General features: G+C 40.2%; 3 protein-coding genes across 3 annotated transcripts; all 3 read right to left on the bottom strand.

Moving 5' to 3' along the window:
• Nucleotides 1–203: 203 nt before the first annotated feature.
• Nucleotides 204–2,487, bottom strand: s100s (S100 calcium binding protein S). Its single transcript, XM_028597602.1, has 4 exons — nt 2,420–2,487; nt 1,085–1,131; nt 583–736; nt 204–393 (listed from the first exon to the last, which is right to left on the bottom strand). The coding sequence occupies exons 2-4, from the start codon at nt 1,096–1,098 to the stop codon at nt 217–219; spliced, it is 345 nt and encodes a 114-aa protein (XP_028453403.1). The 5' UTR covers nt 1,099–1,131; nt 2,420–2,487; the 3' UTR covers nt 204–216.
• Nucleotides 2,488–2,750: 263 nt separating this feature from the next.
• Nucleotides 2,751–9,919, bottom strand: s100u (S100 calcium binding protein U). The gene is made up of 3 exons (XM_028597601.1): nt 9,659–9,919; nt 6,860–6,994; nt 2,751–6,516 (listed from the first exon to the last, which is right to left on the bottom strand). The coding sequence occupies exons 2-3, from the start codon at nt 6,977–6,979 to the stop codon at nt 5,992–5,994; spliced, it is 645 nt and encodes a 214-aa protein (XP_028453402.1). The 5' UTR covers nt 6,980–6,994; nt 9,659–9,919; the 3' UTR covers nt 2,751–5,991.
• Nucleotides 9,920–11,279: 1,360 nt separating this feature from the next.
• s100a11 (S100 calcium binding protein A11) lies at nt 11,280–13,491 on the bottom strand. The gene is made up of 3 exons (XM_028598359.1): nt 13,424–13,491; nt 13,177–13,323; nt 11,280–11,564 (listed from the first exon to the last, which is right to left on the bottom strand). Exons 2-3 carry the CDS (start codon nt 13,303–13,305, stop codon nt 11,430–11,432), a joined length of 264 nt encoding a protein of 87 aa, XP_028454160.1. The 5' UTR covers nt 13,306–13,323; nt 13,424–13,491; the 3' UTR covers nt 11,280–11,429.
• Between the last annotated feature and the right edge of the window lie 900 nt (nt 13,492–14,391).

The following is a 14,391-nucleotide window of genomic DNA, read 5'->3' as shown; positions in this document are numbered from 1 at the left end:
CCTGTTGAATGCCCTGTGTCCTGTGACCGCTCCCCTCATGTGTAATTGTAGTGTTTACAAATTGCATAAGACAAAAGTCCACTGCAACTCTGTCCTCTTTCTCTTACATTTCTTTCCCCTCCTCCGCCTTCATTCCCCCCTTCCTCTTGTACCACTTTCCACCTATCCCTCCCACTGTTCTCCCCCCATCTCTCTTGCACTGATTCAATTTTTCTTCTATGCCGACCCGCCATCTTTCGGTTTCTCATCTGTTTTGCAATCCAGGAAGAAGTCGTTGCAGGCGACAGTGAGAGCGCCCATCAGGATGATGAACTCGGTGAAGTCCACCTCCCCGTCATTGTTGGCGTCCAAGTCGTTCATCACCTTCTCAACCGCTTCATTATCTTTGGAGCCCTGTCAGAGAGAAAGAAGAGAGAGAGAGAGAGAGAGAGAGAGAGAGAGAGAGAGAGTTAAGATGTGTGTGTGTGTGTGTGTGTGTGTGTGTGTGCACATGCATCACTGCACAAGCTTGTCTTAACTTGTGTGTCTAAGTATGTGAGTGCATACCTTCACTTTCATTCATTCACACACTCCTTCTCTTACCCCTAAATAAGTCCCCAGCTCCTCTAGTAGCAGCTCCTTCAGTTCACCTCTGCTCAGAGTATACTTGTCGCCCTCCTTCCCAGAGTACTTGTGGAAGGTCTTTATGAGCATCTGCATGGCACTCTCCAGGTTGGAACTGGGCTCCTTGGACATTCTGCAAAGGCATCAGGTAAAAAGGTGAGAGTCTGCCACAAAATGCCCGCTCCAGCCCCAGCTGCATGTGCGGTCACATAGCAGTCAAGGGTGAAGCCACCTCTAAGTCAAAGTGATAGTTGGAGAAACAGATGGATAGAAGGAAGGAGGTTTCCCCATTTCTATACAATGGGTCAAATAACACTCGCTGTAATGCAGAGGCTATTACTCACCCTAATTTAGGTTAATGTGGTCACTGTGTGTGTGTGTGTGTGTGTGTGTGTGACCTTACTGGGTTTTACATTTCAGAGGTTTGGATGGAAAGATGGAGAATAGCGTTGGAAAAGCTTTTCGAAACAATCTTACACACATTGTTTCCGGCATCTTGGAGCTTCTTGTGCTGGACTTGTGGAGAGACTGCACACACAGACACAGATAAGTCACTGTCAATGATGCAGACTTTCTATCTTAATATACATATTTAAAAGAAAGGCAATCTTCATGTCACCTCAAAGATAGTTTTAAGAACATATGAGCTGTTTTAAAAAAAAAGTCCACTTCTTGGGTTATCGTTCTTGTGAGCTGAATGGGTAATGCATGTAACAATTAACACTGTGGTGTTGGTGAAGAGTGGTTTCAGTGTTAAACCTGTTTTCGGTCTGTTGATTGTGTAACAGCCTTATCATTCAAGATGGAAACCAGGAGAGAAACATACAACTGGTAATCACATTCAGAAACTAAATAACCTGAGGTGCCAGTATATACCCTTCACTTGTGTGTACAGATTAAGGAACTTATTTACTTCCACACTTGCTCAGTCACATTCAACCTTCAAGCTCAAGTATAACGTTTAGAGATCTAGCTATAAAAAATTAAAATTAACGGCCTTATTTTGAGGCTAATCCATACTCACATGTGATACTGAGGGACACAATCATTCCCTGTGCGTGATTTATTAACTATCAGCTATTACAAAAGAAGACAGAGATGCTGATGTCAGTCACCAGTTATTGCCTCTCATCATGCTGCAGAGCATTGTGTCCCGGAGAGGTCAGAGTTGTAGGCAGCGGAGACAAAGAGGCGAGTGGACACCAAAGCTGGCTAACTGGAAAATCTATAGGGGTCATCTGTCTCACTGACTGACACAATACAATAGGAAACCATGGAGACAGAGATGCTATCAGTATCACAACATTGAGCATGGTAATAATGAATATGCACTACGTTGACTTAATGGTGGAACTATATCAACGTTGCGTGACGTATGAAGTTAAAACATTGGTTTAAAAATGCACTATTGATGTACTCATGGTTTGGTACAGCCATGCCATTCTTATAGTTGTTATTGATACATTTTTCATCCTTTATTCTTCATTAATGCCAGTATATTGTTATTTCTTAACACTGCTTTGACTGAAATCCCTATTGGCTTCACTTTTTATGTATAAAGTCCCTGTCATGCTCTTCTCAGAGCTTGCGCATCAAAAGACAGCAAACGGTACTTTTACAAGACAAAATAAGTTAGAATGACTCCCTCAATTTTCAAGTCTTCTGCTACCCAGTGTCATTGTACCCTGAAGGGTTTTGATGAAGATATTTACTGCAGTTGCACAGCTGATAACATGCTTTTAATTTACTTTACAAGTAAACCGTCATTAGATACAGAGGAGAAAGTACTGTGCAGAAATCAAGCTGTCGGTCTTACCTGAGTGCTGATGGAGGGCCTCCGTTGTCTTTGAAGAGGTGCAGGGGACTGAGCCAAGGCAGCGATGGATGGGGAGAGAGTTTGCCAGTGGCTTAAATATCACCTGCCCCTCTCCCTCCTCCCCCTACCTCCTCCTCACCCCCCAAACTCTTTCACCCTCTTACATACTCTCGACTTCTGTTTCTCTATTCTCCCTCTCCCTCTCTCTCTTTGCAGGTGCTTTCTCTCCATCACACACACACAAACACGCACGCATGCTTGCGCACACACACACACACGCTCGCACACACACACACACACACACACACACACACACACACACACACAAAAATATGTTATCGTCACAGTTTTATTCAATGTTAGCCATTACACATGTTACATGGAATTAGCAAAAATGATACAGCATTATATAGGAAGTTGAAGTACTAGCATAGTGGAGTTTACTGGACATGACAGTGGACTGAAATGAGTCCAACTGCTTAACACTAACACACCTTCTAGTACTTGGCAGGAAATAAACAGAGCACATCAACGCACAATGATGAAAGCCTGCACAATATCCTGGGAATGGTCCCATAATTACAAACATTTTGACCCAAAGCACATCCATATACTTGTATGTGCACATATTATATCCGCTGGGAGGATTCCTAACACAGGTTTTTATCTTCATCTACTGTGAATGAATGAGACTTATTGTGTGTCAATGACAATCTGGCTGCAAACACTCCCTGCCTTCAAATCTGCTGTTTCATTCCAGCATGTTATTAATCTACATGGAGTTAGGGTTGGGTGAGGTTCACACTAAGGGAAAGTAACAAAAACTGCCAGAGCAGACAGTTCAACCTCTTTGTAAGAAAAATGAGCTCTAACAGTCCGTCAATCTGCTGTTCAAAACAGGTTAAAAGAAAGCATTAGCTGCAATAGAATAATTTTGCAATGTTTAATTCACTCTAAATCCAGGAATCTGTTGCTAGTGCAAGTCATTTTAAAACGTGCCAGCAAAGTGAATTCTGTTTTATCCAGTTTCATTTTACCATATTTTGCTCATGGTTATTGGCTGAGACCAAAGAAGGAACACAAAGATGCACGAAACAAGGCTTATGAGGAATAGCAAATAAGGAATGCAGTTTACAAGTATGTACTGTATATATAAACACAAGTTACAGTACATGTTGAACAGAAAGCTGGCTGTAGATGGTGCAATGATGTTTCCATCATTCACAGGAAGTACCATGATAAGAAAATGTTTTGATATAAAAATAATATAGGTTGTAATAAAAGAAATAATAATATAGCCTAAATAGCCCAACATGTCCAATAGGTTTGTTAGTAATAGAGCATGCAGGAAACAGCGTACTACGAATATAATGGCTGAGCAGAGTGAGTGTAAATGAGAGAGTATTTACAATGGGAGTGTCGCAGTGAGGCAGGGTGACCACATGACTCAGGTTTATTTGTCTTGGCCATTTTGCTGCTGAGCAGTTTGAAATGCCAGGTGCTTTTTCAGTGCATAAGGTGCACATTTGGTAGTGTGCCCAATGTGTGTGCCTTAAGCACTACGTGGCTGGCCAGGTGGACATATAACATAGCGGGCCTGCAACACAAGCCTTTTTCTCATCGCTGCATTATTGATGATGAGACGATTTACAAATCATTAAATTGTAATTAACAAATTGCATATAATGTGACAAAGAAGTATGTTTTCAAGTGATGTCAATAGTGGTCCAAACAAGAGTTAGGTTAAAAAAGTTAAATATAAAGAGGCCTTGTCAAACTCAAATAATTGGCCACAATAATTGCAATACAATGTAAATAATAGGAAATTAGTTTCTGCATGCAGCATCTTATGTATTAGTCTTGTGTAAAAGATCACACCACATAGATTCATATTGATGGCTCAGCATTCTTTATCTTTTGCTTAAAATAGCACCTTTAACAATCCCTCTGAGAGTAGCACATCGTGTGATGGGCAGGATTACTGGAGCCTGGGATTACTTTCATGCAATTGTTTGTGTCCCAGGGTGTGTTACCCATCAAATGCCTAAGCCAGAGGTGTCCCAATGCCTGTGACTCAAGAATCCAGTTGCAGGTCAAACAAGGTCTTTAAACTCTATGAGGGTGTGACCGACAAACAAACCTGAACAAGAGCTACATTTCTGTCACTCCATTCAGTGCTGCCAGGGGTCCCTCCAAATAATGTACCATCTAGCACATTTATGGATCAATAACCATTGAAATGCCATGTAAAGACACAACAAATAGAAATGCACTGATTGCATCGTAAAGTACTTGAGATAAAAAACTGCCACCAAGTGACACCTGTTAAAGTGACACCTGTTATGGGCTTATTTACCTCTTGGTATTTGTTACCTTGTTCTTCTCTAACTGTTCTAATCCAGGGGGATTAGATTGCATTAATACCTTCTCTGGCCGACTCCCCTAGTCACCAGCCCACTCCCATGGGAATATTTGGGTCTCCCTTTTGACTGTAAGTGTATTGTTCTTGAACCTTATGATCTTCCATTTCCTAACCCATGGCTGACTATAAGTGAAGAGAAGTGAAGTGAACCTCTCTGGGAATTACAAAAATTAAAGAAAGAGACAGAGAGCCCATGAAGTAGATTAGAAAGAGAGAGAGAGAGAGAGAGAGAGAGAGAGAGAGATAAGGGTGTGATGGGGCATTGAGTACACAATAAAATGGGGTGAAGTAATGCAAATCTTCAGCAAAACAATTTGTTTATTGTCATGCCAAGTCAGCTACATAGCATTGTGAGTTGGGTTAGGATTAAAAAATTATATAGTGTTATTCACAGATTTTCATGCAACCATTATAGGAATAGTTATTGATTCTGGGAAAGTATTCACTTTTTTACTGAGAATTAACTGAGAAGATTGACACCACTCAAGAGATCAAGAGAGAGATTTGATCCAATTCTTGCAAGAAAGTTAATAATTACCCAAAATGTCAAAATATTCCTTTAAGCCATTAGTGCTAAGCAAGAAATATATACTGTGAAATCTATATACTGCTGATGGACTAATGGACAGTAAGTAGTGTAGAGGAGTTGAAGAAAAGACCCAGATAAAAATAAATGTGGGGAGAGGACGTTATTTAAACTTAACATCTTGGCTGCAGTGAAACTTTGGCCATGTGTGTCAGTGTGCTGCTGCTGCAGGTAAATCATATTTTGCAGTAAACCTTTCACAGGGAAATGGCATGCATATGATAGTGTACGTCTGCATGCTATCATAGTATATTATCATAATGAGGTAAATGTGCTATATAGTGGGATGCACATGCTGTACATATGAACATAGTGGTAACTAGTAGTACAAAGCAATGATTCTACTGTCATGTAATATTTATCATATATGAGGAATAGGGTTTCTTCAGAGCTGGGTTTGTAGTGTTTGAACTTTTACCGATATCTTGTATTTTAGTGTAGTGTGTATTTTGGCAAAAAATCTTTAGTGGTTTATTTGCTTATTTTGGCATTAATGTTTTGTTTTGTGTCGTGTTGAATTTAAGCATGTAGTGGGATTTGTTTTGTGAAGGAATGGATTGTCCCCTATGAGGTGGCCTCCTCTATCTTCACTTCTGCCTCCACAGCTGCAGCCAGGTTCCCTATAGCTTCCTCCACCTTTTCTGTTTCCTCCTTCTTCTCCTCTTCTTTTACGACCACTTCCAGTGCGGCCTTCTCTAATGCTGCTGCTGCCACCACTGCTGCTGGCTTCTCCTCCTGCTTTGCTACCTCGGACTTTATCGTTAATTTGACATTTCCCTCTGCCTTTTCTTCTACCTTTACTTCAGCAACTGCTTCTACCTTTGCCTCTTTATTCGCTTCAGGCTTTGCTTCTTCATTTGCCTCTGCGTTTGCCGCTGGTTTCTCCTCTTCTTTGCCGGGGGAACTTAATGCCACTTGTCCGGACACAGCATTTTGGGCAGGCTCCTCTTTGGCGAGATTGCGTTGTTCGCTGAGCGAGACCGCCAGGTAGCCAACCAGCTTCAAGTACTCCTCAAAACCAACCTTGCCGTCCTGATTGGCATCCAGTCCCTGGCCCATGTTGTTGACCGCCTCCTTGCTCTCTGTGTCCTGGATAGTAGGCACACACAACCATTAGACAATCAAGCATGATGATTAGTAATTCTACCTGGACTTACACTGGCGAAATCACCATACACAATTAACAAATTACCCTCTATCAGTGGCTCTATCTGCATTACAATGCTGATGAATGTCATTCTATCATATCAGATCACTTTTCCCAATTCACCTACTGTATATTACACCACCATTTGGTCACAATACTAATGTTAAAAATCTGAACAAGTTCAAACTAGCCAGTTCTAATGCAAGACTAGCATGTTCTTTTCTGTGAGGTGGTTACATAATGCAAGTGTTGGTAATATTTCAGTTTCAATGAAGATTTCCTGACCGAAAGGATGTTGGAGAGCTGGCTCTTGACAAGGCTCTGGAATTGACTCTTTCCTAGATTCTCCTTTCCCTTGGACGACTTCAGGAAGACCTTCACCACTGTCTGAATAGCAGACTCCATGACTCCTCTCTCTCTGTGAAAAGGAAGAGGTCAAGCTAGATGTTAGATAGATAGATAGATAGATAGATAGATAGATAGATAGATAGATAGATAGATAGATAGAGTAAGGGAGGAAAATCCAGGATGGTCTGATTCAAAACACATTCAAGTGATAGGCCCATACAGTGGAAAATGAAACAGAGGATCTCCTCGTGTCCTTGCGAAGCTTTTTGTTTCAGGTGTTGAGTCTCGAGCAGCAATAAGGGAGGGACAGTGACGTGAGATAAGTGGAGAGGGTGAGAGGGAGTCTGATTGAGAGACAAGCTCTGATGCACAATGGAAGTTCTGATCTTTGATAGGTCATCTGATCTACTGAAGCTACCGAGGGATCGGCTTCAGATTACATAAGGGATTACCTAGGCCCTGTCTGCTCTACTCTCTTTCTTTCCTTCTTTCTGTCTTTCAATCTCTCTCACCAGCTGCACTCTCTGTTCCTTTGCCTACCACTGTCTCATCCTTGTTTTCACTTTTTCTGCCCTTTCTTCTTTTCGAGCCTTCGCACAAATACATGCAAACGCATTTGACAACAAGGCTTGATAAGGATTTCAAGGCTTTTGTTACACACCAGCAGTGAATTCCTGCATAAATATTAAAAAGTCCACCTAGACTTTGCATCACTTTAGATATAGAGACACAATCATAATTGTCTACAGATGTGTAGGTAATCTAACAGACATTGTTCAAAATGTAAAACATGCCAGTATAAGTGTCTCCGCTTTGCAGGAATTCCATTCATTGCTGTCTGTGGAGATCATTTAGACAGGAATTTACAGGCCAACTACAAGCTGGTGTGCCCCAAAGCAGTGAGAGGATATGTTCAAGGTGACAGTACTCATCTGTCAGCTTCAGTATTCAAATGTTGCAGAGCAAACAACAGTTTAGAAAACACACTGCAGACTCCTTGTCTCCACAGGATGCCGCCTTGCTCGTGTCAGCTGAGCGGTCGTTTGTAGACAAAAAAAATAGTATCTCAATTATTGAAGTGCATGTCACACTCAACCACCCTCCAGCCAAGCATTTTCTCCACAGCTGGTCACTACAAGCATATGTGGCCAATTAGGGCATGTGCCTGTTAGTCACATTATACCATTAGAGACAGGGAGCTCTGACACTGTAGCATAGGGCCATTAAAAGCTAACATTTCACTCGACCCCTTTTAGATTTTACTCATTGACGTACTGATCTCTACATGTTTGTTTTGCTCTGACCAAATCTACCACATGAGCACAATACAAACACAAGTTTGCATGTAGTAAATCTTATCTGATTGTCCATACAGCTGTCATTGAGCAATAGTGATAATGTTATGAGCATGAGTTCAAAAGGTTTGTTTACCACATCTTTTCTTTTCTTTTTTTTAAACTTCCATCTCCATATATAATGTCTTTTGTCAGTTTTTGTGATATTAGAGACACAGCCCGTGTTATGCAGGAACTTTAGGGGACTTCTTCCTGCACCAGTGACACACCCTCCACAGCCTGAGTACACAAGGGCCTTAATGGCTCTATGTGCATCCTGTCTAAAAAATACCCATCAAATGCATTTCTTCTATTCGTGGATTGCTATTTCTATCCTTTCTCACATTCATTATTTACCTAGTGAACTCTCTTAAGGTGGTATTGCCCGCTTGGACAGAGTCCCAACACGTGCCCTAATTATGACAAATTAACTGCATCACCCGTCCACCGTCAGAGCTTCATTTTGTCTTGTCAAAAGACAAAATAATCCCTTTCTTGGTCTTAAAAGGTAAAAAAAAAAAAACTGCGCAAATAATTAAATATACAGGCCTACAACCAGAGGTTTCCCGTTTCCCTCCAGAGCCCAAAGGAGAATGAGTGTTGCGTTTCCAAATGGGGGAATTCGATACGGTATGTGCGCACAGTAATGACAATACTACCGCTATGTGGCATAAAATATTAACAGAGGAACAAGTTAGGTTGTGGCTGTAAATTGCGTTAAGCAGACGTACAGCGGCTGTCTTTCATCCAATTCCTCAGTTAGGTTTGAAAATACAGACAATTGAACGCTGGACGTTGCGCAACGTCAACATTTGCCAGGACTCATCATCAACACCAGATATTTTAAATATTGACTAAAAGTGTTGAAAGAAGTTTTCATAAACGACACAGCTCCACACAAATCCACCCAGCAAGCCACGCTGTCACTTTCGTGGGCCTCTTTATAAAAAGTAGCCTATATTGTGCGTAATATATTGATTTTACGCAAAATTGCGATATTACGCGCAACCCGGGTGCCCAATAGGTACACTGTGGGCCTATAGGTTCAATACCCTGTCACTTTCATTTTGTATAGGCTGTTCGCAATTGATCGGCAACTTGACAACTGATCAAATATCTTTCTGAGAGAAAGAGAGAGAGAGAGAGAGCATATGGCAATCAAACGTAAGTAAACGTAAATAGCAGAATAGCCACCAATTATTATAATTTACTGTGCTGTTATATAAGTGCAACATGAGCCTAAAATACTTCTGAGAGCTGGAGTCATTGAAACCATCCTGCAGTCAGTTTCATGGGACGGCTCTTGTAAGAGTCTATCGAAACGTGGCAAAAACGATGAACAAATACAAGATTTATACGCAGGAGAAACTTAAAAGAGCCCAGAAAGACGCATTCAACTCACCGTATACCTTCTGCAGGACAAGAGAAGTGTACAAATTTGCGCAAATTAGAGTTTCTGCCCTCTTCTCCGCCTTTCTCCGCTGCGTTTAGCCTAGATAACTTGCCAAACTAGTAGGACAGCAGAATCTCTTCCGTGATTTAGGTTTTTTTTTTTTCCCTTAAAACTTTTCCCCCTGACAAGTCAAAGGGCGTGTACCTGGAATAGTCAGAGGGAGAAGTGGGGATGTGGAAGAGAGCGGCTCTAACTCTCAGTAAAAGGGAGTGAAAGTATACTTGTTTTTTATTGGAATTATCTTTGGCTCTTAAGCCAGCTGTTTCGCGTTATGTGTGATTTGCACAGTTTCACGCCAACTAGCCAGACTTGTGGCTTGGAGCGGCTTCATCTGCAGGGACGAGGAGACAGGGCGGGTGGGATTACTTCATCTGAACAAGGCTTGGTCGCTTTCTATATTATTCTATATTAGTGATTCATTATTAAATGCGGAAATGGAAAAAAAACGTTGAAACTTAAAGTATAGCCTAGCTATTATCCATAGTCTTACAAACCTTTCTAGGGAGGATGTATATTTGTTCTCCTTTATTTTTACACATCTTTCTCCAGGGACACACATTAAAAATGTTTTGCAAAAAGTACAAAAGTAACAAACATGAACAAAATCATAGTTTTGAACTACAAATGACAGCTAAAACTGGGAAATTTGAGACCAAAGGAATCTTCAATGAAAAAGCCAGTGTGGGTGGCATGAGTGGTGCAAGAAGCAGTTTTGCCAAGTTGAAAGGGCCTTCATTTATTATTTTTAAATTCCCTCCACATATTAAATTTCACTACTTGTGCTTCTTTCAATGGATACATGAGATACAAGCCTCTACACCCAGATTATCTTGGAAAGCTGTTGACTGCCCATTTAGGAGACTTCCCTACCCAGACAATATACACACAGCCTACACATACCAGTGCCACTGCTCTTTTAATCTCTCACTTTATTGCTGCTGACTCATTTGCCCGTCACCACCCCTTCCACACTGGCACCTTGGCATGTGTAATTTGGATACAAAGTTCACATTTTCTTATCTGTTGAAAGATCTGCTTTTTTAACATCAGTTAGCAGCATCGCCTCTCTCTTGCAGGATTAAAACAGGCCTATAGGCTATAAAACCGCTGGGGAGCAAGCCAGCACACATAACTCTGTCTAGACATCAGACTAAACACAACATGACAGTATAACACCAATAACTAACAGCTAAACAAGGACAATGCAATTAAACTACAAAGCTTGAAATGTCCCAAACATAATGGAACGTATTTCGTCCACATATCTCCATTACAGATTCCACTAAGGCCTCAGTGTCAGACAGTGAAGAGGTTACGCTTTACGCTTAATGCTTGGACAGGCAGCTTTGTACAGGCATTATGAAGCTCTATGGAACAAGATATGGTCTGGATGGTGTATTTGTGGCAGCAGTAACGCATATAGGATTACAGGCCCCTAAATCAAGGCTGTAATACACTCCTGCTCAAATGTGGGTACATGGACATCATATAATGTGGTGAATGAATGACAAGAGTGTTGGCGGCCGAGGGTTTAAGACAATGAAGCCTTTAATTCAAAGTTGCATTCAACAAATGGTTAACTACAGAGTTACACATGTGGCATTGGTGGAGTGATAAAAGAACTTGCAGGGCTTTAAATTTACTGTTGGACAGCTTGAATTGAGCTCATTGGTGTTGCACAATCTGCTCAAAGCCACAATTGACAAGACAGCGTCGGGATTTACTGAGTGAAGCCTCCCTGTTTGCTCGCCAGTTTTCCAATCAGCTGCCAGAACTCGTAGAAAGTCAGCTCCCCGTCGTTGTTTTCATCCAGTGAACCCATGAGCTGCTCAATGACCACGGGATCGCTGGCATTCTGTGGGTGATCAGAGAGAGGAGACCCTGATCATTGCAAGACCACCCTGAGCTGCAACATTAACTACTCTGTGAGACTGTCCTGCCACCTATTGGCTGAGCGTAGTAAAAAATATAACTCAAGTACAAATTCATTAACAGCTACACAAACTTTCCTTTAAAAAACATATTCAATCCGTGTTTGTGTTTGATCATGTTATGTATATTGCTGGACAACAGTAGGAAATGGAACTCAAACCCCATCACTGATAACTATAATCTTTAGTCACTATAAAACACAAATTTATATTCGATGTAAAATGTATATATTTTGCACAGTGTCTGTGCTATTTGTCATACCTGATTATTTTCATAGAGGTGCAACATTACACTTATTAATTTGTGAAACATTTAAATAATCAGTTAATCATTTAAGTGATTTGTCAAGTAAAACTACTGAATATTTGGTATTAAATATGGTATTTGCTTACTTTCCTTTGTTTTATACCAATGTAATTAAATATTTTTTTCCCAAGACAAACTAAGTTATTTCCCGTTGCTGGACATCCTATAATGCTAATTTAATTTTTGTAAACATTTGATACACATTAAGTAATTAGAAAAGATATAGGTTGTCCTTCGTCACAACGCGCACATAATGACATGTCATACACCGACACACAGCATAAAAACAAGGCACTAAACTGGAATATAAAAAGTATACAATCACAATAATGTATGAAACAATGTTGTAATGTAACAAAGTACAAATATTTTGTTACTGTACTTAGGAGAATTTTCACGTATCTGCACTTTACTTCGTTATTTATATTTCTGGAAACTTTCACTTTTACTCCACTACATTTCCTAAATAACATGTACAATATAACTCCGATACATTTCCCCTAAGTGTCTTCGTTACTCGTTACTTGCAAGAAATGTTTTCGCATGTTGGAATGAACAAAAAATTGAAATTCTGTTTTCCTCTTCATTAATGTCAGACTTTGAATTCGATTTTTAAGGTGTGAAAACCCTGAATATTATGCTTTAAGGAAGCCACAATAAAGTTCATATTCAAAAGTTTTTTTTTTAAACTTTTACTTCTAATAGTTAAGTACTATATCATAACATTAATTTTGATACTTAAGTACAGTAAATATCAGATACTTTAAGACTTTTACTCAAGTAATGCTCTAAAAGGTGACTTTAACGTCTACCAAAGTCATTTTCTGGTAAGATACTTGTACTTCTATTCAAGCTTTCAAGTACTTTATACAAGACTGGAATGAAATATACACATACATTGTGTTTTTATATAATGGGTGAATAAATTGTACATTTTACAAGATGATGATGTAGATTCTTTCATATGGGCTACCCAAGGACATGATGATGTGACATTGTGTTAAACTTAGAGAAAGTAATCTGTAGAACTAAGGATGAGGATAACAGTGGAGTTATAAAGCAACTCACCCACAGTGTTATGTCTGATTAACAGTGCAGTGACGTCTCAAGAGGCTTCAGACATATTGTGTCAAGAACTACAGTTTCTTTGATATCTATCTGTAAGTGCTCAGGATACAAATCCAGATAGAAACAAGCAGGCAAAGTGGCTCAGAACTTCTGAGGTTTACCTTGACATAGTTGGGCAGCTCAGAGGTCACCAGGTTCTGGAATTCGTCTTTGCTCAGGGTGCTGGAGGATCCATCTTTCCCAGCGTATGTCTTGAACTGCGTAACAAGGGTGCAGATGGCAGCTTCCATGATGCTTTGTGCTGAGACCTGGGGAGTAAAATGAAAAGAGAAACAAAAGGGTCAACAAAAATCTTTCACACAAGATATAAGACAAAATTGTACTGAAAAACAGTGGCTGTTTTCTCACCCTTTGTGTTGAGATGCTGTGCGTTGCGTGTTATGCTGGTACCAAGAACCTTGTGCCTCCACTCTGACCATCACCTCTCTGAATATATACGCTTCATCTGCGTTTACTGATGCACACATCAGCGGAAAACACTTAACCTGCCCCCTTCTCCCCCATCAAGCAGGCTGACCTATCTCTGCCTGTTTTCCACTAAAACTGCACACATACACAGCTACATAAACACACATGCACAACACAGAATAACATTCACTCTGTCCTACAAAGGACAAATTTGTACGGATGATAGCAAAAAAAAACATTACCAGTCTGTTTGCGGAGCAAGGATCTCTGTCAGGCCATTCTAATCAAGCGACTGAATCATGCATGTCTCAGCAATAATTAGTTTATATAAAACATGACTCAAATAATATGCAATTCAGGGCAACACACACTGCCTCATGTGTAAGTCTTTCAGGAGTAAATGTGTGTGGAAAAGAAAGAAATGGTAACTTTTATTTTACAGCATTTAAAGGACGATGGAGGATAATGATATGAAAGATAACTGACAAAGTTTTTGAGTATTTTGACCTTCTCAAGATTGTCTGTTAGACATGTTGTTAGTTCATCCATGTGTATTTTAATATGCATCAGTTACATTTTATTTGGAACCAGGTCTCATCTTGGAAACAAAATTGTAGAGAAAAGGCACAGAACTAAACATAAATGTTTGTGTGGTGACTTGTTTGTAGAATTAAAAAAATGCCAAGCTCTCTCTGCAGTTTCATAGTGACTGAATGTTCTCAATCATTGCTTACATTCTCGTTCATCAGCAGATCAGGTCAGTGACTCGGCCACACTGGTTGGTTTATGTATCATCTCCGGGCTGAAAGAGACTTCGTGCCTGTGCATGTGTAAGCTTCTGCTCAGAGTATTTAATCTAGATGTAAATATTTTAGTTTGACATCATAGCTGTGATAATAGATGCCTGT

The sequence above is a fragment of the Perca flavescens genome, chromosome 14 (genome assembly GCF_004354835.1).
Source record: "Perca flavescens isolate YP-PL-M2 chromosome 14, PFLA_1.0, whole genome shotgun sequence".
NCBI lineage: Eukaryota > Metazoa > Chordata > Actinopteri > Perciformes > Percidae > Perca > Perca flavescens.
The sequence above is the reverse complement of the archived record's forward strand: the minus strand, read 5'-3'. Positions and strand labels throughout refer to the sequence as shown.